At 32.9% G+C, this 26,501-nt stretch overlaps 1 protein-coding gene across 7 annotated transcripts in view; it reads right to left on the bottom strand.

Annotated features, from left to right (window-relative positions):
* ATP9B (ATPase phospholipid transporting 9B (putative)) overlaps positions 1–26,501 on the bottom strand; it is a 451,952-nt gene that overhangs the window by 329,806 nt on the left and 95,645 nt on the right. For 4 of the 7 annotated variants that reach the window (XM_031946730.1, XM_031946732.1, XM_031946731.1 and 1 more), the window contains one exon: positions 25,902–26,010. In XM_031946730.1, the coding sequence (XP_031802590.1) occupies positions 25,902–26,010 (109 nt within the window). The other 3 variants (XM_031946735.1, XM_031946736.1, XM_031946734.1) reach the window with 3 other exon arrangements.

Here is a 26,501-nt window from a genome sequence, read left to right as displayed (position 1 = left end):
TGTACATATTTTGTATGCATTTGTTTGTTTGTCTTTAATAACCTATGAGTTTTTTGAAAGCAAGGAATTTTTTGCCCTTTTTGTTTTCCCCAGGCTTATCACAGTGCTTGAAACATAGCAGGAACTTTTAAGTGCTTAATGATTTCACTTCTTCACAGAGAAACAAAGAAGATGCAGGAAGTTGGGACTATTACAGTTATTTAATGAAATTGGCAGTGAAAAGATCATACCTTTCAAAGCTGTAGGACAATAGCTTAAGGAGATAAAAGGATCAAGTGAAAAATTTTATAAGGATGAAAAAGATAAAGGCAGGTAATTAGACAGTAGAATGTATTATTCGTCTCCCGGCATAAGGAAGGGACTAGTGTTCAAAAACCTATCTGCTTCACCTAAACTTGGCCTGTTTAGCCCAACAGGCAAGGACCCCAACCATGTAGTCAAAACACAAAAAATGTGCAATAACTTTTGAAAAGAATATTGCACTCACCACAGGCATGTGGAATGGGCATATGCTTATGGACAACACAAAAACAATAGATCTGAAAGATGAACAGCTTTTGTATCAACAGATATCAACAGGTATCACATTCAAATAGGATGCCTATATGAAAAAGACTAGCAAATAGAAGCCAATTTACTAAAGTCTGAGCTAGGTACACATTTTTTAGAATGGTACCTGTGATGAAGGCGCTATGAAATTGGTAAAGATTTTGCAATCAAATTTAATCTAGACATCAAGTTTGCCCTTCCAAAATAAGTTAATGACAAGCTCATGACAATGCAATGGCCACTTACAGGAAAATGTCACACCACTGTAAACAGTACTTATGCTAGTGAACTTTGATGAGGTCAAAGAAAAATGTTGTGATGACCTGGAAACCTTCATCAATATGCTTAAAGAAGTCAAGCTGATAATTCTGAGTGATTTTAATGCCAGAGTAGGCACAGACTATCAGACATAGCAGGTAGATCTTGGGAATAATGAAGTAGGAAAAGCAACAGTCATTTGCTACTAAAAAGTAATGCACTTCCTGACTTTCTTATCACCAATTCTGTCTTCAATTTACCTAACACAATAATGCTTGAAGGATGTACCCTTGCAGGAAACACTGGCATTTAATAGACTGTGCCATTGTAAAGAGAAGAGATAGAAAGAATATGAGAATAACAAAGGCAATGTGTGGCACAGAGGGCTGTATTAATCACATAAACTTATCCTCTCCAAGTGCTGGCCCCACTTGGAACAAGACCAACAGATTAAGCACTTCTTCATTTGTGAACAATTTGTTGATGACTAGGAAGGAAAAATGAGCCAGCACATGATTGGCAACAATAGACCAGAAAGAGAAGGGGCAGCTTGTAGAGATTCAGCATTCATTTATTCATCTGGGCCAAAATATTCAGGAACATCAGGATTGGTTTGGTGAAAATGATAGGTAAATTCAGAAGCTGTTATACAAAAAAAGAGAACTCCACAGGTTTCACCAGCAAGACAGTTCATTCATCTCTTAAGGAGAAAATGTTCAACCCCATCAAAATTGGAAGCAAAGCTTAGAGAGATGAGATTCCTAATTCAGGAAGAAAGCTGATGAAATTCAGTTATAAACAAGCAAATTGCTTTTATTATTCCTTGAAGGCTATTTATTAACCAAAGATCTACAGTACATCTCAATTATTTAGCACTGATTGAGCCACACTGATCCTAGAGATGGGTTGAACACTTAAAAAGTGTTCAACAGACCATCATCAACCAATATTGAACTCAGTTTGAAGTCTATTTTTATCTATTCAAACTTCCAACTGAATAAAGGTTTTGAATATAATTGGGTTTCTCTTGTGTGGCAAAGCACCTGGTGCTGATTGCATTCCAGCAGAGATTTACAAGGCAAAAGATTCACTGCTCATTAAAAAAAAAAGAATGAAATCTTACAAGTCATATGGCATATGGTTAACTTCCAGAGATTCAACGATGCCTCCACTGCCCATTTTTATAAAGGAAAAGAAAACAGATTGCCCTGTAACAACCACAAGGTGTGTGTGTGTGTGTGTGTCTTTTTTCTTGTTCACAGCAAAAATTTGTGCGTGTGTGTATGTGTCTTTTCTCTTGTTCACAGCAAGATTTGTGTGTGTGTGTGTGTGTGTGTGTCTTTTCTCTTGTTCACAGCAAAAATTTGTGCGTGTGTGTATGTGTCTTTTCTCTTGTTCACAGCAAGATTTGTGTGTGTGTGTGTGTGTGTCTTTTCTCTTGTTCACAGCAAGATTTTTGTCAGACTTCTCCTTAATTGGCTTTTCTTTCACCTGGAAGATGATCATATACCCAAGAGCCACTGTGACTTTGGAAAGGAATGAGGAATGAATAGTTGATACGATGTTTGCTACTTGACAACTAAAAGAGAAATGCCACAAAATAGAGATATGTTCAGAATGTTAGTCAATCTGAAGGCCTTTGATATTGTCAGGTATGAGGGTTTGTGGAAGATCAAAGCAAAATTTGGTTGCCCAAAGAAGTCCATCAGTATTGTATGCCAGTTTCATGATGGCATGCATGCTAGCCTTCTGGATGAAAGAAAATGTTCTTGTGCTTTCCCAGTCACCAATAGAGCAAAGCAGGACTGTGTGCTTACTCCCATACTTTTTAGAAATGTTTTCAATGATGCTGTCAAATATCTTCAATTTAGACAAAAACAGTGTCAAGGTCAACTACCACATTGACAATAAATTATTTAACTTGAAAAGTCTAAAACCCAAGAATAAAGTGGAGGAAAAGTTGGTGCACAACTTTTTGTTCACAAATAGCTGTGCACTCAATGCAGGTTTTGAGGTTAAGATGCAACAAAATACAGATTGATTCTCTGCTGTTTAAGCTAAGTTCAGACCAACACCACCAAGAAAACACAGGTAATTTACCAGCCAGCACTTCACCAGGCACAAGTAGAACCATCAATTACAGGAAATGAAGAAATTCTGAATGTTGTGAATAAATTCATTTTGATGCACACATTGCCAGACTAGCTTGGTATTTGGGAGGCTCCGAAAGAAAGTATGGAAGAGAAGAGGTTATTAAGCTGCTTACCAAACTAAACAATTATACACAATCACTGAGATGACTTTTGTTGTATGCCTGTGAAACTTAGATGGCCTACCAGCATCATGCAAGCAAAATGAATGACTTCCATCTGAACTTAGCCTGCCAATTTGAACTATCTTAAGAAAATTTCAAAGATTACTAGCAAAATAAGGTAGTAGACAATGAAATCCTCTCTCAAGTTGAACTGCCAAGAATCCAAACTCTATTGCAGAGAACATAATTGTGATGAGCTGCATATAGTCAAATGTCAAAAATAAGTGAACTAAAAGACGATTTTATGGAGAAATCCCAGGAGACAAAGGTCAGAAGAAACAACAACAAGGACACTCTCAAGAACTTTTTCCTGAACTTAGTTAAGTATCACAGTCAAGATCTGAAGTTGTCTGACTTGGCCCCCAAGTCCCAAAAAAAAACTTTAGAACTCTGGGACGGTGAGACATGGGAGACACTGGCACAGAAGCAGCTGGCATGGTGTGCCCACATCAAAGAATGTGCTGTGTTTCAGGAGCAAAGCAGAACTGTAGTAGCTCAAAAGAAATGTGAGATAGATAAGAAATGTGAGTAATAAGAAATTAGAGATAATTATTCAGTTTTAACTATTTCTCGTGAATTTTATTTCTGAAACATCTATCCCCTAAAATACAGATGAAGTTGAATTTCAACTACCACCAATATGGTAAAAATGTACATAGTAAAAAAGATCACTGAATTTGTTATCAAAGGATTTGAATTTAAATTCTTCTCTTGTCAATTAGTAACTACATGTTTATGTTTCAGTTTCTTTAACTATAAAAGTAAAGAAAGGAACTAAACTAAATGATTTAACTTATTATCTCAGTAATGACATTTCTGCAAGGTAATATGTGACTTTGGGCAAATTACAACATCTCCAAATCTCAGTTTCCTTTAAAATGATAATGAGTATGACAATATATAAAAAGTGATATTTACATGTCACATTAAGGTTTTCAAATCATTTGACATCCACACAAAACCCTGTAAGGTAAATATAAAAATTCTTACTATTCTTATTTTACAAGGCTCACATGAGAAAATTGACAAGAAAGTATTTTGCAAACTGTAAATCATCAAATATAAGTTAATACTATTTTTGATTGACAATGTGTCAAATGCAGTTTTTATTATAGTTGATTATGGAAATATTTCTCAAATTGTTTGTTTTTTTAAATGCAGCATCATGCTTAAACAGTTTTATATTTATCTACAACTTTTAAAAATTTTCTTCCATAATACTTCAAAAGTCCTTGAATAAACAAAACTACACTTTTAACTCCTAATTAGCTTAGTCGATAATAGTACTGAATTTCTATACATAACCCAAATATCTTTAAAATTACACATAAACTATTTGGTATATCCAACAAATGCTGTTGACCTACTAAAACATGAACATATCAAGGTAATACCAAGATAATGTCAAATATGTACACATGTTTAAGTATGTGTGACTACATTTTTATATATGTATGCGTGTGAATATACACACACATATTTTTTAAAATAGAGAGCATTAAAATAATGTAGCACCTCTTCCTCAACCATATTTTCATTCCAAATAAAAATTTGTATATAATATAATTATTGTATCAAAACCCGATTTCCTACTTTGCCATTTAAGTTCATCCTTTCTCTCCGCTCCTCATTTCCCTTCAGCAATCTCCCCCATTCTACCCTTACTCTTCATACACCATTATTGGTGTTTCAGACAGTTTTTTACCAGGGGGAGCACCCATGTGGAAATAAACAGTCTTCTCTAATAATCAAATTTAGATCTTATGAAATGCTTAAATCATCTTTTTTCTTTAAACAGATTATACAACCTAAATTAAAGACTAAAAATCAGCATCTACTGAGATTTTAGACATCAATTAATTCCTGAAGTTTGAACAGTCATTTGCAAATTTCAAATCAGAAGGCTAATCCTACACTGATCTTTCAGGTCTCAATTCCATGTTTTTTTAATTAACTCTTTACTAATGTTCCCATTAGGGCTGTTCAAGCACAAAAAGGTTCCTTACTGAAAAGGATCTTTAATATGTTGGCCTCCTATACCTGAACAAGAATCCCCTCTGGAACTGAATCAGCAAATAGTCATACAGGTTCTGTTTGAAGACTGGGCAGAATTCATTACTTACTGAGACAACACTGTCACAGTTTTTCCTTAAAACAACTTCTAAATCTGTCTCTCTGAAACTTGTTCTCTTTGTTCCTAATTTTACCCTATAGCAACATAGAGAATAAATCTATTCACTTTTCCATACAAAAACTCTTCAAATATTGGAAGACTATAATCATATTGTTATTATGGGGGTGATTCAGTTTGATATTAAGAAAAGTCCAAGATTGAAGAAACTTAAAGTTGGAGAAATATTGAAAGGTAAAGGGGAAAACCTTAAGACACAAAATAGACATTTCCCACCCTGAGAAAGTTGGGTGAATACCTTAAATTGTATATGGCAGAATTGAAACTAACCACCCTAAGGCACCATAGAGTGTCATAAAAATTTTGCGAGAATTTGTCCAAGGACAAAAAACTTCTCATCTTCTGCCTCAAGTTTTGAAAGGGTCAAAAGCAAGGATTTTTTTTTGTTGCCTCAGCTTAAAGAAGCTAGCCATATTATAGCCAACAAGAAACTTCTACTCCACTTTGCACTTCAGCCCAGCCAATAGAAAGAAGACTAACTACCTATAATAAAATGAGTGGAGAAAGAAAAAAAAAAAAAAAAAAAAGACATCATGCTCCATCTAAGCCATATGCCTGGCCCTGTAAAAATCATCAGACCATGATGAGTCAAATCAGTCACCAAGCACCAAATGATCCATTTGACCAAGCCCAAGAGCAGATTGGTCCATCTAGCTGAGTCACCTCATCCTAGGAGAAGAAAACACTGTTAATCCATTGATCTGTTAGAAAAAATGTCCCCTAAGAGCCAGCCCATCTAAACAAGTAAACTCACAGTAAATTTCATTAGGATGCTCTAGAGGATGAAAAAAGCATCCACAGCTTGTAGTTTTAGAATTGTGAGATAGCTGGCGACACGTCCTCTATGTATGTGACTCACCAATGTACTTTAAGTTTGTGCTTACTCTTACCTATTCCTGCACACTAAATCTGTAACTACTGCTCTTAATATGCCATTTGAGGAAATGTCTTTGATAAAAGAATAGACTTCACTAACTGATTAAAACAGAACACTTGTGAATTAGTATTTATAAAGATAGTGACCCACAGGGTTGCCCTCAGAAAATTGGGAGAATAATCACCCTTCTGATGATCTAACCTTCAGTGACAGTGTGAAGTTGTGCAAGTAAGTATTGAGGAGATGTCATATGTACATAAACCTTCTCTTCTCTTACCTAAACATTCTAAGTTCCTCTTATCCAGAATAAGCAAATGGCAGTTGAGGTCTGCTTTTGTGCATCCTGTCTTAAGAGGTAAGAACAGTTTATACATTTTGCAATAAAGTCTGGGGGCAGCTAGTTGGTACAATGGATAAAGCATCAGCTCTGAAGTCAGGAGGACTTGAGTTCAAATCTGGCCTCAGACACTTAACACTTCCTAGCTATGTGACCCTGGGCAAGTCACTTAACCCCAATTGCCCCCACAAAAAACAAACAAATAAATGAATAAATAAATGAAATGAAATGAAAATAAAATAAAATCTGACCCCATGGATCATAGCACAGCAGGCCTTTTTATCCCCCACTATATCTCAAAGTCTGTCCAATGTCATGTTCATTACTCCCAAAATATTGTCTCAACTTCTGTTCTCTCCTTTTCCTTTTGCAAAGAATCTTTCCAAACATCAGAATCATTTCCAGTAAGCCCCATATTCTCATTATGTGGCCAATATATTTACGCTTCGGCTTCAGCATCTGACCCTCCAGTGAATAGTCTGAAATAATTTCTTCTTTTAAGTGTTAACTGACTTAATTTCCTTGCTTTTAAGGCACTCTCAAAAGCCTACCCTGACGGTACCTTCCAACTATAATTGAGAAGTTTGAAAGGGAGGAGTGTTGGGGGAAGGAAAATAAGTTCAGCTTTGGACATTAAGATAATATCTATAAGATATCTAGTTTGAGATGACTAACAATAGGAATGTGGAACTCAGGAAAGATCAGAACTTAATAAATAAATTTGAGAATTATCATCACCATAGAGAAGATAATTAAATCCATGGGATGAACTCACCACATGAAATAGTATAAAGGAAAAAAAATAACAGAAGACCCAGCACAGAGTCCTGTGGAACACCCAAGATCAGTCAACATGATCTAGATAAAGATGTAGCAAAGGAAACTGAGGAGAAACAGTGAAATGGGTAATAAGCAGAAGAACCAGGATAGAGTAGTATCACAAAAACCTAGAAAGATCGGAATCATCAAAGGTGCCATATATCAAAGGTAGCAGAAAAATCAAGAGAGATAAGGATCGAGAAGAGGTCACTGGATTTGTTAATAAAGAGATCATCAGAAATTTGAGAGAAAGAAGTTTCAATTGAATGATGAAGCCAGAAGCCAGACTATAGAGAATTAAATTCTTATATCCTCTTAAACATATTCTTTTAATCTATTACTAGTAAAATTGGTATATTGTATGATCCTTGAATGACTTATTCATTTTAACCTTGAAACCTGGACTGGCCTATCACAATCTTGGCCCAGAATAGCTAGGAATAAAAATACACAAAAGACAATCACTGCCCTCAAGGAGCTCAATTCTAACAGGGAAGACTAATACCCAAGAGTAAGAGAGATCAATGAGAAGCATTCTGGTCAGGGAATTCACAAGTCTAGAACAATGTAGAATTCTACTGACATACCTCTTCCAGAGAAAATGGTAGTATTATTGTTTTTAACTTCCTCAACAGCTCAGTGGATTAGTAAGCATAGACCAGAAAAAAAATCCTTGTCCTAAAAAGTAAAGAACAAAGTGGTTTAGGTTCTCCCAGATATGGCCTCTAATAGTCTAGTTTGGAGGATGACGTAATAGCATGGTAGAAAGTGGCCAGGGAGTTGATAAGCAAAATGTCCTCATTGTTAGTTCCCTAGTCAATAAAATCACATATCTGTGAAAAACTCTCTTCATAGGGCAACTAAATCAGATAAGAGTAATTATCATCATGATCATGTAAACATATGCACTTTTAAAGTTTGCAAACCACTCTTTTCACAGGGGCATCCCGTTGGGGCCTTACTTGGAAGTCCTTTATGTTCTTAAAGTCTCCCAAAGCATAATTTTCTGCTAGATGTTTCATAGTTATTTTCCTTGAAGTCAGCTGAGGAACTGGCTTTCCATATCTTTCTATTGGTATTTCTTGTGCTGAGCCCGTTACCTCTTCAGTTGATAGTGGGACCTCTGGTACTCTTACAAAATCCTGAAGTTCAGGAGGTCATAAATGGCCACCAAAGATCAGTGAAAAACAAAGGCACCACATATTTTCCCAACCCAGCAGCTCAAAACAATTCCTGTCTCACTTTTTTAAGAAGGATAAGAACCAAGGACTAGAAAGAGAAAGTTGAAGCAGGAAGACCAATTAAGAAGCCTATTACACTATTCTGGTGATAAGTGATTAAGTGCCTGTACTAAAGAGGAAGTGCCAAGAATGGCCATGAGAGGACAAATCAGAATGACAGCAGAAGTAGATTCAAAAGCCCTTGCTGTTAAGACTGGAAACTGAGGTGGGCAGAAGGAAATAAGAGTCAATAGTAATTCCTGGAAGGAAATAGAGAATTGGAGAAGACACACAGAGGTTTTGAGAGATGGAAGAAAGTGGTTTAAATCATCTCTCTCTTGTTTTTTAGGAAATAAACAAGATGAACATATTCTCATATAAGAAAATCCAGAAATCTGAGGAGTAAAGAATGGTGACTAGCACATGGGTGAAGATCAGTGAAAACAGGAAGAGAAGTGAGATTATTATTACAATATACTACTGATTCCCAGCTTTGAAATGTGAGTGAATTGGAGATTAGCAACACAAACATAAGACATAAGGAAATTTGGAGGAAAGGCAAGTCAAAGAAGTGTATTGAGTTCACTCTCCTCTCTAGCCTTACTTTTTAAATCTGATATCCACAGTACTTACCTTGAAAGGCTGATGTGAGGACCAAATGAGACACTATATGTAAAGTGTTTTGCAAACCTTAAAGTACTACATAAATGTATTTAAAAAGGGGGACAGTGGCCCAACACAATCATTTGGATGAAACCCAAACTTACAGTGTCTCTCTGATCATTTATCTTCCATTAAAAAAAAAAACTAGGAAGGGATGATCTAACATCTAGGAAAATAACAACAGTAATTCATAAATTCCTCAAAGTCATAATCCTATCAAAAATTTCCATAAAATATAATGTAAATATATTCTTTTAAAATTTGAAATATGATATCCTATAAAGATTCATATTTTACAAAATAACCCAAGATTACAGTGCATAAGTAAACCAAAAGAAAGGTTTAAGTACCAATGTGTATGTGTATGCATAAGTTTATTATACTATAATATTAATAAAAATTGATGGTATATCACAGTAGAATAAAGCAGCCATATAAACTTGACCCATTTTAGATGTTATTTTACAACACAGAAAATTTGCTTTGCACTTAAATTTTTAATAACTATATATAATAAAACATAAAATCTATAAATTTTATATTCCCCCACCAGATTACAAGGTCCATGATAGAGACCCTACTTTAATAGAACATTGTATACTATAAACAGTAAGTGTTTAATTATTTGATGAATTTTAAGATTTAATGAGAAAAGATTTGTTCAGTAAACACCTACTTATGTTACAGGCAAACATAAAGGGATGGAGGTTAGAAGGGGGAGCAAACAGTCAAGAACAAGAATGGATGATAAGGTTACCTTATATCTGTTGTGCATATCTTCTACATGATATCAAGTACAGTGCCCAGCAGGAAGGGGAGGGAGAAAGAAAGGGAGAGAAAGGATTTATTAAATTCCTACTATGTGCTAAGCACTCTGCTAAGTGCTTCACAAATATCATCTGCTTTGATTTTCACAACATCCCTGAAAAGTAAGTGCTATTATTATCCCCCTTTTACAGATGAGAAAACTAAGGCATACAGTAGTTGAGTGACTTGTCCAGAGTAACACAACCAATAAGTATGAGAAAGATTTGAACTCAGGTCTTTGTTGCTTTCAAGCCCAGAGCTCTACACCCTGTATTACCTAACTTGATAAACAAACATTTCATTGATTGGTAGACTGAAGACAAAAATAGGAAAGATCTAGGGGAAAATAGTAATGCAGAATCATAAAAAGTTAATGTTAGAAAGACCCAACTCATACTAGAAGCACTAACCTCTTCAAGTTCCAATAAGTGAACATTCAGTTTTGTTTTGTTTTTTTGTTTGTTTTTGTTTTTTTGCTAAGGCAATTGGGGTTAAGTGACTTGCCTAGGGTCACACAGCTAGGAAGTGTTAAGTGGTCTGAGGTCACATTTGCACTCAAGTCCTCCTGACTTCAGGTCTGGTGCGCTATCCACTGTGCCACCTAGCTGCCCCAACATTCAGTTTTGATAAAAGGAAATTCATTCATTACAATTTTTTGTATTACAAATATAAATACAAAAAGGAAATTACAGTAATTACTATTTTCCCTTACACTAAGATCAAATATATCTCATTCTAAGTTCTGCCTCTACCAAGTTCTGGAAATAAACAATACAAATCCAATCCCTATTAAACACCTTTAAATTCCTGCAGATGTCTTATCATGCCTCAAATTTTCTGTTTTCCAGACTTAACTTCCAATCTTTCAACTGACCCTTAATCTATATCATGACAAGTTACCATTCTCTTTTATATCTCTGTGAAAGAGGCAAATAGGAACATTATTCTCAAAATGTGCCATCTGGCACAGTATAAGCAGGGCTGCTAACTTCCTTGTGGACGCTTTATATTTTTATCAATTTGATCTGGCTTTTTGGTACTGCAACATATTTTATTACTGACTTACACTGACCTTGAAGCCTATTAAAATCCATGCTAAGTCTTTTTTAGCTACTTTTGAGCTCGTATACATACTGTCATGTTCAAGTGAATCAATACAATATAATCATAGAGCCAAGAGATCTGGGTTCAGATCTCACCTCAGAAATCTCCTTAATCTGTAGCAGTGCAAGTCATCTAACTTCACAGAGCTTCAGTTTCTTCTTCTAATAAAAAAAAAAAAAATCCTAATTACATAAAATAAAAATGATTACAAGGAAAGTATGTGAAGAAAGCATTTTGCAAACCTTAAAGTGAATAAATGTGAGACATTTTAATTATATACAGCTATACACACACACACACACACACACACATTCCATATTCCTCCATTCCATTTTATTTTATGATATATGGTCCACATTTCAGATCACTAATGTCATATAGGAGTTTAATAAATGCATACCAACTGTCATATAATTTTATCAGCTACCCTTTCTACCTTATCTACAAATATCAAACCTGTCTTCATGCAAGTATCTGATAAAAATTGTAAAACACTATGCTGAAAACAAACAACCTCAATTAAGAAAACTGCTTACTAAGAGAAGCCAAATAACCTCCAAAAGCTGGGTTTTTAATTATTTAAAGTATACTTCTTATTGTTTATCCTTCATTCTTGAAAAGGACCATAACATCAAGGAGGTAATGCCATAATATACAAGTGAATTGGATTTAAGTGAGGGAGGGCTGTGTAAAATCACCAGCCTTACTTTCTTAACTGGAGCCATGGCAAGATATAGATCTGTACCACTAGAGAAGACCCTGGATGCCTTTTTAAACTAAGACTTTTAATAGGTCTCAGCTTGACTGAGATAACACCCAATCAGGATTCCTAGACAGTTTTTGCTAGGCAAGAAATAAGGCACATACCAAAGAATGTTCAATAAGTACCATTCAGATCTAAATGACTCAACTTAATATTCAAGTTACAATAAACAAAGTATGATTTCTGATTTATTTATAAATCTGAAAAAAATTTCAGGATTAAAGGGACTTGGCTGCCATCTGGTGTGAACCAAATATGGAGGGAAAAAAAACAAAACAATAACAACAACAACAACAACTTCAACATTCCAAATATATGGTCATTCAAATTTAGTTTAAAAACCTCACATAACAAAGAATCTACTTTTTCCCCAGGAAACCTTTTCCACTTTAGTATACCTTAAGTCACTGGGAAATTTTTCCTTAAAAAAAAACAACTTATGTTGTCTTCTTTGGCAGCTTCTTCTCCAGAATAAATATCCCCAACTCCATCAACAGATAATCAAATAGTATGGCCCTGTGACATCCTGGATGCCTTTTTCTACAAGAACTCTGGATTATGAATGTTCTTCTTAAAAATACCATATCTGGTTTCATTATCTTGGATTTGACCTAATGTTGAAAGCTAGTTAATATCTTTCTTTAATCTTAGCATCTGCAAATTTGATAAGCATTCATCCCAAATTTCTGGATAATAAATGTTAAATAACACAAGATTACGTACTGGGTATTTCCTCAAGAAATCGCTTCTAAAAATGTTTCTATGAATGGGTACTGTTTTAATTCTGGCTATTTGATCAATTGTGAATACACTTTTCTGGTTTTTTAAATTTATCCCATGTTGTTTCTATCTTTTCCACAAGAACTACATATAAGATTTTATCAAAAAATAGAAAGTAATCAATGTAATCCTGCTAATCAACAAATTTAATAATGACCACAAAAAAATATATTAGTATAGAACATTCTTATAGAGGCAACTGTTCTTATTTCTTATCATCTTTTTTATTTTCTACATGTTTATTAATCATTCCCTTAATAGCTTATTCTAGAATTTGGCCAAAAATCAAAGTTGTTGGTATAATATCTGCATGTTCCTTTTTTTTACTTTATTTAAAATCATGCCATTTGATTTCTAATCTTACGATAGGGGAACAAGGTGGCACAAACTATATTTCCTTCAGGTCTCATAGGATGAGGAATCTTATCATCCTGGTCAAAATTGGCCCTGCCCCATTTATCTCTCTTATCTGTCTCTTTCCAAATTCTCTAAGATACTGGTTTAATTTACTATTCTCTCACTTTTACTCTCATTAAACTAATTCTTTACTAGCTCTTTCCCCTAATTTTTTAAAACACAAAATGAATTTAAGAAAAAAAATGCAGGTCACCAAGTTCATCAAAACCTGGGAGTTGGGCTGAGATACATGAAGAATATATAGCCAAATTACTCCTGTCAACAAGATTACTTATTTTCAAGGATAGTTTAAGTTTATTATTTAATAACTCACTGATAAAAAAATCTGTCAGTTAGCAAATATATATTAAGCACATGCTATGTGTCAGGTACTTGCTTCACTACTGACATGGAGATAACACTTTAATGGGGAAGACAGTACAGAGAACACAGACACAACATTAATAAATTTAAATACAAAATAGTTTGAGAGGGAGAGCACCTGCTTTTGGGGAGAACCAGGAAAGATTTTATAAAGATGGGGTTTGAGATATGTCTTAGATGAAGGAAGAGACTCAAGAAAACTGAGAAAGAAGGAAATCATATCCTAAGGACATGGGAAGATTCATTTAAAGATGAAGAAAGGGGAAATGGAGGATCCTTTGTGAAGTAGAATGAGCCTAGTATGGCTGGGTCCGAGACCACAGGAAGGAGAATACTATCCAATGAACTAGAACAGGTTGTTATAAGGCTTTAGAACCTACATAAAAGAGTTTATGCTTTGCCCTAGAACCAACAAGAAACCACTGGAGTTGACCAAATCAGATATCACATGGTCAAATTTCCACCTAAGAAAAATTAGCAAGAGGCAGCTAGATAGTGTAGGGGCAACTAGATAGTGAAGTGGATATAGCACCAGCCTTGACGTCAGGAGAACCTGAGTTCAAATCTGACCTCAGCCACTTACCACTTCCTAGCTGTGTGATGCTAAGCAAGTCACTTAATCCCAAGTGCCCCAACAAAAAATAGAAAGAAAGAAAAATTAGAAGCAGTGTGTAGGATACATTGACATGGGGAGAGACCTGAAATAAAAAAAGCAGTTAGTAGATGATTGTAATAATCTAAGGAAGAGATGGTAAGGACCTAAACTAGGGTAGTAGATATCTGAGTAGAACTCTACAGTATGAAATTTGGCTGGTTTATTTCTAAAAGATTTCATTAATCTGAATCAATGTAACTGGCTTGCTTTAGTCTTCTAGATACAAAGAAATGCAAAACAAGTTAAATCTCTGCTATGCACGCACACACATAAGCAGGTTTGTGCACACGTATGAATTGTTGTATTTACATGTATATACATAACTATGAATACATAAAACTTATGCATGCATTTGTACATTAATCATCATGTATATATTCACACTTATGCAATAAACATTCATATTTATTTTAAAAGCTGAAGTGGTAAGCAATTATATGGTTTAAAAAAAAAGGAATAAGCAGATACTATGTGCCAGGCACTGTGCTAATTTCTTTACAAATAACATTTCATCTAGCAACAAAATGATATCTGAAGATTAAGTTCAGTCTAAAAGAAAGTTGTTTATTTGTATAAAAAAAATTTAAGACAATGAAACAGAAAAGAGGATAAAAGCACAAATAAACATGTCAATGGATAGAAAGAAATAGAAATTATACACTGAGGTAATCTCCATGCCACAAAGACATAAAAGAATGAAAAACAAAAGTAATATTACAGTTTAAAAAGGGATAGAAAGAATTTCACGTTTGAAAAACAGGCAATTTTTGTAAAATTAAAACCCAAATATTCTTCAGTAATAACAAATACAGTCAATTTGCAAATCTATAAGCCTACAATCTATTCTTCCTCTGTTCTGTCAAAAGAATCATTAGAAAGAACATTGAAATAATGCAATATTATATCTTTGTAAAGAAACATTTAGAGATAAAACATTGTTATTCACTGCATAAATTATTTTTACCAACTATTTTCCCTCTAAAAACATCTCACCAGCTAAAATACTCTTTACCATCTGTGTAATTACCAATAAAAAGTCCAAAAGCTGTCAGTATTGGCTGCACATCCGACTTTATGGTCCACCAAGGCACAAGCCTTTTGCCTAAAGCAAAATGCAAACTAAACATTGAAATAAGTATCTATACTAATTCATTACACTCACCAGATAAAAGGTTTTAAAAAGAATTACAATGGTGTGCTATTTTCACAAATATCTTATATGTGCTAAGAGATATTTTATATTTTAATAACTCATAGTACACATATGAAATAAAGAAAAACAAACATGATCTTACTGGAGAGAATACATTCCAAAATTTTTTATGTATAAAGTAAAATGCCCTACTTTTAACTCTTTCCTGGTGGACATATCCTACATAAATCTACACAAAAACATATAGATGCTAACTTGGATAGTTAAAGATTCTAAGAATTTCTAAATATCAAGTGAAACCAAAATATGTAAGGAGACTGATTGTTCAAGTCTGAATCACATACACATATGTATAAATCAATATTACATATACATATGTAAGTGTATAGACAAAGGGATAAGAGCCTCTGTTTTGTCACTTTTTTCCCTTTCTTTTCCCCTCTACTTTCCAATTTTTGACCCACAAAAAAGCTAATTTTTGTGTGTACATATACACAGACAATTAGTTAAATGCATTGGTTAAATATAATATTAGCTAAATACAATATTATTTAAATATAAGGCACTACTATAAGGCACTAGTTAGTCAGTCAGTTACTAAACAATCATAAAGTGTCTATAACGTCCCCAAGCACAGTACTAGAAACTAGGAAGCCAAAGAGGCAAAAGACAGTGCCTGTTCTTGAGGAATTCACAAAATAATGAGGGAGAAAACAAGTAAACGAATATGTACAAACAAACCATACAGAAGAAGACAAAATGAGGAGTTGAGAAGGAAAACATTCCAAGCATGGAGGAGTCAGAAAAAATTCCAGGAGTCAAGAGAATGAGTATTTGTTTATAAAACAGCAAGAAGGCCAATGTCAGTGGACTAGAGATTAAGTGGTAAGGAATCAGGTATAAGAAACTGTAAACGTATGGGGAGGCTAGGTTATGAGGGTCTTCGAATACCAAACAGAATTTTGCATTTGATGCCAGAGACAAGTGGGAGTTCCTGAAGTTTATTGACTATAGGGGTGGAATTTTAATACCTTTGGTTGCTGAAGGGAGGTTGAACTGGAATGAGGAAAGACTTGAGGCAGGTAGGCTCATCTGTAAGCTACTCCAGTGGTCAAGGCATCAAGGTAATGCCTTTTATATGTACAGGTGATCAGGTACCACCTATACCTTGGTGGTAGCCATATCAGAGGAGAAAAGGGGTGTATTCAAGAGATATATGTATAGAAAGCTTCTTCACCAAAAGTTCTCTTTATATATTTACATATCATATGGATCCAGTCCCCATCTTCTGGGAGTTTTTGTTCTTATTTCTTCTCTTTGATGTTTCTTTTTGTCACTTTTTAGAGATGAGAGAAGAATGGCTCCCTTTGAACTCCCCACTTTGCCAATTTGACTAGAAAAATCTTGCCTAGTAAACTTGTTTTCTGAAAGGAAAAAAGATGATTAGTGAATTTGTCTCAGCAAAGCGTGTGCAAAATAAATGGTATAAAAATAACTAATGTTTAAAAATACTGATTCCCCTTAGGGAATAAAATTGGGATATCTGAAGAAAAAAGAAAAAAGCTGATTCTCATAATAAAACCAACACTCACAAACCTATTAACATTAAATACTGGTGTGCAAAGTATTTTACATATATGCCATCTCCATTTGATCGATTTTACAAACCTGTGAGGTAGGTACTATTATCAATCTCATTTTATAAATGAAGAAACTAAGACTGAGAATCATTAAGCAACTTGACTAAGGTCACATATTCAGTAAGTTACTGAGGAATGAAAGAAACGTGTCTTCCAGATTCTAAATCTTACATTCTCTAACCTATTCAATTCCCAAATGCTAAATATGTAAGAAACACAATCTCTATATTGAGGATGATCTCTATATCGATTGAGTTTTACTCCTTGTGACACTATGTAGTACATTATTCTTGGCAAAATTTATAATATGATTAGACTTGGCAAAACTTAAAAGACACTTATAAGGGAAACTATAAATTTAAAAAGAAAATTCTTCTATCCAAAAAGCAAAACTAACAAAGAGCTGAAATGATATTTTTAAAAAATTATGTCCATAAGGAAAAAATAAAATAAAATTATTACAAAAGAATTTACATGGAAATCTATGGATTATGTTCCCAATCATGAAATAAAATAACAATATCCTTCATTAGGTTCAAAACAAATTTATTTGAATTTTTAAAAACATGTAAGCCATATTTCAAGTAGTATCTATAAATCACAAAAATCTAAGATTTCTTCAGCTTGGGAACTCTAACTATCAGTAAAAATTGATACATGAACCAGAGTCAAAACAGAGAAAAACAATTATAGACCAATATTCAAGTGAATATTGATGTTAGAATTTTAAATAAGACATTAACAAAAAGTCTACAAAAACATGAAATACTATGACCAACTTGGATTTTTTTTTACAGTAATGTAAGATTAATTCAACCATAGGAAAACCTTAGACAGAATAAGTCATATTAATTACAAGAATAAAGTATTCATCAGAAGGTTGAAGGAAAAACTTATGAAAAAAATAAAACTCATTTCTATTAAAAACACTTAAAAAAATAGGAACAGATTTTTTTTTCTTTTACGTAAGTAAAAATCAAGAGCCAGTTCTAAATGTAATAGAAATAAAGCAGATGTCCAATAAGATGAACAGCAGAGCAAGCATCAATATTATTTCCATGTTGGAAATATGAGCTTTAGCAATTAAAAAAAATTTTTTTAAGAAATTGAGGGAATGAGCATAAGGCAAAGAATAAACAAAATTGTCCTTTTTTTGCAAACATAATACTTTACTTACAGAACCCTACAGAGTGAATTAATCAGAACAATAACTTCAGCAGTCTCAGGCTATATAACTAAATCCATATAAATCACTAGCATTTCTGAATATTACAAACCCAAAAAAAAAAAAAAAAAAAAAAGAGAGAGAGAGAGAGAGAAATTCCTTTTAAAAGAACTACAGAATGTGAATTATAAAATACTTGGGAGTCTACCTTACAAGAATAAAGACAAACCTAGATTACCAGGAAAATTATCATTGGTAGATGAAACCAATATAATCTCAACTCACTCTCCAGACTGTTCTATGTATTCACCATCATCCTTGCCCACTTGAAGATGCCTCTACACCCTGGGGCCTATTCTCCACTCTAATGGCTGAGACTGTCATTCCATAAGAGATGCCAGTTATGTTCATTCAACTCAATCTTCAGGCTGTTCCCCCTGATCTGAAGAAACAAAGATCAAGATTCTCGAGGGAAATAATGAAAAGTGGGAAGGGAAAGAGACTACCAACATCAGAACTCAAAACTACACTATAAAATAGATATACTATAAAGCTGACCTAATTCTAAGTATAAATGTAAAACATAAGAAATTTTATTTCTTATTTCCTTCTCTTATATGCAGTATCCCATCAAATTGTTATCATTTTCTCTCTCAATATTCTAGAAAAAGTTATATAAATTCGTTCCCTCCAGTTGTTCATGCCCCACTCATTTTTCAACCTTTTACAATCTGACCCAATCAAATGAAACATCTTCCCTGGATTTCTAAACAATTTATTAACTACTAACATTTAATAGCTAATTCTAAAGATCTTTTTCTAAGTCCTACTTGATCTCTGTTTAGGTTTTGACACTACTGAATTTCCTAGATTCTCTTTCTCTCATGACTTCTACAATACTGACCTCTTCTGGCTCTTTTCCTAAATAAAATTATTCCTTAAAGATTTTGATCCCCTCTTCATCACCTTACAGTAGTTCTAGCCCAAGATTCTATCCTGGGATGTCTTCTCTTTCCAACCCCAACCCAGGGTAATATCCCTTACTTCCACTAATTCAATTACTATCTCCATGAAAATGACTCATTCTATCTTCTCTTAAAGACTACCCCCAAAAGGTCACAATTTCTTTCTTCCACTCTAGACTTTTCACCCATTTTCAGCCTCTCTTAATCTACTGCTCACTTCTGTATTTCCCACAAAAAAGCCCAAGTCGCCACCACTCTTTAAAAACAAAAAACAAAATAATTGTTGTTACATACTACACAGTCCCTTCAAATAAGAAGGGATATATTACTTCTTCCCTTTTGTATTCAAACTTTTTAAAAATTTTTATTTGGAAAAACAATAGGAAAAAGAGATAAACAGAAAAGGAATACAAAATAAAATAAAGCAAAACAAAAGAGAACACTTTTCTCAGCAAATCGGGATGGATTCAAGATATATAACAAAAAATTACCAGATCAAGAAAGTGTGTGTATGTGTGTATGTGTGTGTGTGTGTGTGTGTGTCTGGAGTAAATTATATTCAAGAATGTCCATTTTTCTCTTTACTTCCTTGAAATGAAATTGCACCTTATTTTTTTTTTCCCCTCCTTTTCATCCCTGACTCTTACCCCCAAGCAAGGTACAGTTAAGAAAAGATATATTTATGTATACATTTAGAATCTATTTGTTATTTCTTGGTCTTTCATAGCTTCACTAGTTTATCCTTGTCCAATAATAATTTTCAATGAATTGTTTTTATCTTTGAGACTATAAAATTCCTTTTCTAGTTAGTTAGGTTTTTTTGTCATAATCTTATTTTTCTTGGATTTTTTTTTTTTTTTAAGTTTTCCCTCAATATCTCTTATTTGATTTTTAAATTACCTGTTGAGCTTTTCTATAAATTCTCTCTGGACAGGGAGTCATTTCATGTTACTCTTTGGGATGGAAATTTTTTTTACTAAGTGTCCTCCTCTGAAGATGAATCCTGGTCTTCCCTGTTTGCATAATATGTTTCAATGTTGGGTTCTTTTTTTTCCTTAATTCATTTTTTTTTTTTTTTAATAAGAGGTGTGCCTCAAACTTTCCTTCATCTCCCCTCTTACCAGGAACTCCAAACCAAGAACTCCAATCACCCTCCTTCAAGTGCCTACAGTTAATAGTGTCCCTGCTTCACTGCTTCTGCACTTACCAGGTGCTGGTTCCTTCTCGCCCAGGGCCACATCTCTGCAGCATAGCTGTGCCTGGTGTTCCTAATCGACTGAAGTTCCCTCAGTCTTCCCAGATTCAGACCCCAAGTCACAAACAGTCCAGAAGGTGAAAATCTTTGTGGTTCCTGCTGAGGATCCAGCCCCAACCAGCTAGGCTGAGGGGTCCCCACTTGGTGTTTCAGTGGAACTAGTCAGGAGGTATTTGCACTTCAGACAGGTTAATAATAACAGCCTAGGAATTTCCTTCAGATCTTCTTGGATTATACCAGGAAGAACCTTGTTCTGCCCTAAATCTTGATTTTTCCATCTATGTGCATCCTGAGGTACAAATTTGCTCTATTTGTAGAGGAAATTTGGAAAGCTTGAAATTTACCAACCTACTCAGATATCTTCCCAGAATCCTCCCTCCTCAAATTTCTTTTCTAAAAAAGAAGAAAAACCTAATTACTAATATTACTTTCCTCTTCTCTCACTTCCCAACTTACTGAAATTCTCCAAATTACCAATGATACTTTAATTGCCTAATCTGATAACTCAATCTTACTCTGAAACAGGGTAGTATCATCTCACTCATGGACTATTACAATAATCTTCCTTGTTTCAAGTCTCCTCCTAGTCCAGTCAGTTCTCCATTCATCAGCTAGTGATCTTCCTAAAAAGCAAATCTTCCTATCATACTCCCCTATTCACTAAAAATCTAGTGACTCCCTATTAATTCCAGGATCTAATCTAAAATCCTGTTTGGGTTTCAAAGTTCTATACAACCAACCTCCTCTTCATCTTTACAGCTTTCTTATATTTATTTACTCTGCAATCCAGTAACTCCTGCCAGTTCCTTATACAGGAAAAATTATCAACTAAGACTGTGACCTTTTACAAACTATCCTATTGGACTACATTCCCTGGCTTCCTATAAGACTTAGCTAAAATTCTTTATTTTACAAAAGATGTTTATCAGTTTTCCCCACCACTAAATCTTCCGAAATTACTTTCATTACCCTGTACATTTCATATGTACATAATTAATTACTTCTTGTCTTCCTCATGTGAGTTTACTGAGGACAGGAACTGTTGCTAATCTTTTTTTGTATGCCTGGTGTTTTATAGCACTGTGCATAGCATACAGTAAGCACTTATAACTAATTGCTGACTTAACTAACTACACTTGCTTTCCTGGGTTTTGTGATACTTATCTCTCTTCTTCTATCTTACAGCTCCCTCAGTTTTCTAACATTTTATACCATTCTGAGAGACTAGTTGAAAGATAGATTACAGAGTAATAGCATGGACATTTAAAAAAAGAAAAACAACTTAGAATGCTATTGCAATAATTTAATAGCACATATAAAAAGCCTTTGTAATAAAATTTCAAAATCTTCAATTATTTAGTAATTGCTCAAAGTATGTTCTTCAGCAAGTAATCTCAACTACCTTGCAAAAATAAGGGAAAAAAAAAAGGGGGGGGGGGGGGAGAAGTATGTTCTTCAATACTGACAGCTTTCCTAATAAGAGATATGGGTATAGAAAATAAAAGCACTCCTTCAAAATAAATACTATCGATTTAGAAAGAGAGATCTATGATCTCTCTATCTAGAGATGAAACTCATCAGAGTTTGTAACTATCCTCTGAAGTTACACGTAAGAGACACTGTTAAAAAATACCTGAGATGGGTTTGGTAATCTCTAAATTCTCCAATAGCTGATTATTAGTCTCAAAAATTGTAAATCTTCCCATGACGACATCTATCAGAAAATTAAAAACAACCATAAAAAGACAAACTAAGAATTTTAACAAGATATAGCAAATTAAAATTATAATGTCTTTAGGCTTCTATATTTATGATAATTATAAATCAAAGGCTCTGAAATACAAAAGGATGAAGAAAATAATCTTTTTCATCTTCTACAATGAATATAACCAATATCAGAAAATCAATTAAACTTAAATTCTTCCCTAAACATAAGGTTCACTTCATATCTAATGATAACTTTAATATTTCTCAAATAATATTCAAGGAACTCGTAATAATATACTAGAAGAATAAGCCAGAAAATATACTCAAGAAACCTGTGACATTTGAGGAAAATAATAATTACTTTCTAGGGAAGAAACTATAGCACAGAACTACTTCAAATGTGAGTCCTAAATTTAAAAAGATAAATTAATTTAAAAAAAAAATAATTTCTTTAAAAACAAATTTGATATTGGAAAAAATTCAATCATCCTTAAACTTAATTCAAAATTTTCCCTAAGTGGCTTACTTGTAATGCAAATAACTATACAAAGGAATACTACAACCAAGACACACAGTTTATACTGCTGAAATTTTACTTATTAAAAAAAAGCAATTTAAAACGAATTTCAATGATAATTTAAAATTCAATAATTTCAACACTCTATTGCCAAAACTGTTGTCAGGTGTTAAACAAGCAGCAAAATTTATTTTCATCTTCCCTACTTATCATACCTTCTCTTTTTAGTGATACTAATGAAGCACAAAAATCATCCAATTATACAGAAAGAAAGAAACGGGAAGCCATATTGGCTAGTCCACAAATAAGAAAGTCAACCATTGAAAAATGAATTTTCAACTGGAAATAAAAGCTCTTCTTCAATGTAAAAAAAAAATGAATCAATGTTTTAATATAGAAAAAATGACTCCAAAATAAGAATACTTCCATAGACATCTATAAAATTAGCATAATTAGACCATTTCAATTTTCAGAAAGGTTCATATGAAAGTATCAGTCTGTTTCAACAGGTTTGTTTGACAGCTACAAAAATAAAAAGCCCATAATTAAGTACAAAAACATGCTAGATAAAAATAAGAGATCACTATTAAATTAAATTTACCATTTCATTCAACAAGTATTTAAGCACTTACTGTCTATATAAAATTAGGTCTAGTTATAAAAATTCACATTCTAAGAATAAAATTTTATTGAAAATTAATTTCAAATAGCTTAATTAAATTTGACAAATTTGGGGCAAAATTTAGGCAAAGAAAAATCTTTTAAAGTAATTACTTGCTGGAGTGGAAATTAAGTACTTTCTTCCATTTTACTGCTTGAGACTTGACTATTATTCATCATTAGATTCCAAAAGCAAACAAAAAATTCTCCCTCTACATTATTTTTGCCATATATATATATAATTTTTATTTTTAAAAAATGTTTTTGTAATTTTCATTTTTAAAATGAAGAGCAACTCAATCATTTCTTATTAGAATCAAACTAATGAGATTTTCATTATTAACAAAAATTACATATTTCATTTGCAGTTTAAGGATTCACAAAGCACTTAGACCTTCAAAAACACTTAAGATCAAAAATTAAGTATTTTTACTTGCATTTTTCTCCAGCCATCTGAATATGTAATTTAAATAGCAGAATCATGAAACTAGGAAGTGATCTCTCAATCAATTTAAATAATCATAATCTAAGCAGTCAAATCAATAAGCTTAGCTTACAAATGATTTGGGATCTTTGACAAGACAATTATATTTTACACAGGTAATTATTTGACTTTTTCTCGCAATGATAATAAATTTCTCAATTTATTTATTATTAAAGCTCATTCCATTCAAATTTTTTAAAAAAACTATTTCACCATATTTTATAGGAATTCTATTTAGAAGAGATTGCATATTTCAAGAATTATGAAAAAGAATTTAGAAAAACAGACCCCCAAATGCTGTTTTGTATAATATATATATATATATATATATATATATTCTAAAGACAAAGACAATCTATAAATAAATAATTGGAGATCTGCATGATATAAAGCATAAACAAGAAGTAATTTAGAGAGGAAAGCTCTAACCTTGGAGAACCAAGAAAGGACTCCAGAATAAGATATTTTGGCCGAGTCCCAAAAGAAACCAAGGATTCCAAGAATATGAGAGGAAAAAAGAGAACATTTGAGTGACATAAGAGATAACTAGTGCAAGGGCACAGAAGGAAATTAAATAGGGCAGTATGACTAGATTGCAGTGTACCACAGAATAAAGAGTAAGAAGAATGAAAAGATAGGGCAGAACCAGGTGAAGGAAAGTTGTGAAGAACTTTAAAAGACAAAGAACTTTATATCTAATCCCAGAAGTATAAAGAGTTGCAGTTTGCTGAGTAAGGAGTGATTTGACAAAGTCAAAGTCAAAACTATTCTTTAGAAAAGTCATTTTGGCTGTAGTATGAAGGACAGATTATACTAAGAAGTGATTAAAAGATTATTTCAATCTATCCAATCAAAAAAATGATGAAGGCCTATACTAGGATGGTAACTACAAGTAAAAAGAGAAAAAATTTTAGCAGCATTTTTATAAGTAGAGAAAACAGGAAACAATATTAATACTTACTGATTAGGAAAGAGCTAAAAAAGCTAAATCTAAGTGTAATGAAATATTACCACCCTGTAAATTATGAACACGAAGGACACATATAGTCATGCGAAGACTTATGTGAATGGACACAAGATGAAGTAAGCAGGACAAATTTCTGGTTCATTATTCAGAAAGGCAATAGAAATGTAAATAAAAAGAGGAACAGTAAAAATTTTAACTAAATATTCTGAAATGAAAATGAGCCAGCTTGTACCCAAAGAACTGATATAAGAATACCCTTTCCTCCCTTCTTTGTAAAAGTAGAAGACAACAAAAGCACATAGCATCAACATCAAAGTTGTTTAGTTCTGCTGAAGAAACTGCTTTTCCCCTTTTTTAAATTCTTTGTTTACATGGATGGCCCTCTGGAAGGTACAAGAAAAGGGATATGTTAGGAAATAAAAGTGATATGAAAACAAAAAAAAAATCAATAAAATTAATTTTTTAAAATTACAAACTATATATTTAAGGGGAAGAATAAGATAAACTTAAGTGAAAGTCTTCCTAATTACACTGTGCCTACTTCAAATAAATCCTTCCAACCACCTTTTTTTTTTTAATTGTTCAAGCTAGAAGACTAGACCAAAAGAACTCCACATTAAGAGTCAAGACTCTGACTGAAGAGCATAACTACTAAAATGCATGATTTAATACAATGGCTTTTTTTTTTTTTTTTTTTAATAACTGTTTCAGATCCTAAGAGGCTAATTTGCTTTCAGATTTGAAGCTCTGTTCTGACAGCTGAGATTTCTGGAAGGCTAAGAAATATCTAATTACATCTTACTTTTTATAAAGTGCGTATCTGTACTTGTTACACCAGCATATACACTAAAATAAGATACAAATTTGTTTGAGGCTAGTATGTATGTGAAAATCAATAGGTTTGTACACAAAAGTACAAGTACGTTAAATACAAATAGCAGAATATATACATTTTATAAGAAATAAGCGAGTACATGTACACTGTGTCTGTGTGTATACACACAAACACAAATATGTATATTTTATATGCTGTTGTACCAATTTATCTAATATAACGATTAAAAGCCTAAAATAAAATAAATAGTATGTCTCTTATCTAATCCAATAAGACGGCTGAGTTATTATCAATCTCAGAGGCATGGTTTTGGGGAAAAATTGGACAAATCTTTATATTTATTTCTTCTACAAGTTAAAATCTTCTTATTAAATAACAAAACCACTTAATATTGACCAAAGGAATGCTATATATGATTAAAAGTATCTTTGCCAACCTCTTATTGTAAGCTTGCTATATAACTGTGAATTCATTTCCTTGTCTCGCTGGAAACGCCGAAATTCATCAACTGCTTCACGTATCATTGTGACAGCCAAGACAAATCCCTATTGAAAACAAAATAACACAAAATATTGCTCAAAAAGGGTTTTTTAAACAAAGAAAAGTGTGCCTAATATGGTATCAAATTTAACTTTTTCTTTAATTTATCTTATAAAAGATAAATGAACTAATACAAATAAAGAAAAAGGCATAAGAGTAACAACAAAAACATTTCTAAAGCAACTGCTGTTGATTTTTGGAGTATTCAAGTAAACTAATAAAATTAATATATAATTTAATATTTTAAAATAGTAAACAGTCAAAATATTTTAAAATCATCTTTAATAAGTTGATAAATTACATGCATAATGTACTGGAATATGAATATCAAGTTAATGATAATCAGTAAAAATATTTATAAATTTCTGCAACCTATTATCACAATAAAAGCCAGTAAGTGAGAAATCCCATTGAACATCTTTTTGAGGGAAGTAAGCAAAGTGATACTTTTACAAAATTCATATCTTTCACTGAGAAAAGAAAAAAGTGATATAGA

The sequence above is a fragment of the Sarcophilus harrisii genome, chromosome 1 (assembly GCF_902635505.1).
Source record: "Sarcophilus harrisii chromosome 1, mSarHar1.11, whole genome shotgun sequence".
NCBI lineage: Eukaryota > Metazoa > Chordata > Mammalia > Dasyuromorphia > Dasyuridae > Sarcophilus > Sarcophilus harrisii.
Note: the sequence above shows the minus strand (reverse complement) of the source record. Positions and strands in the feature narration are given on the sequence as shown.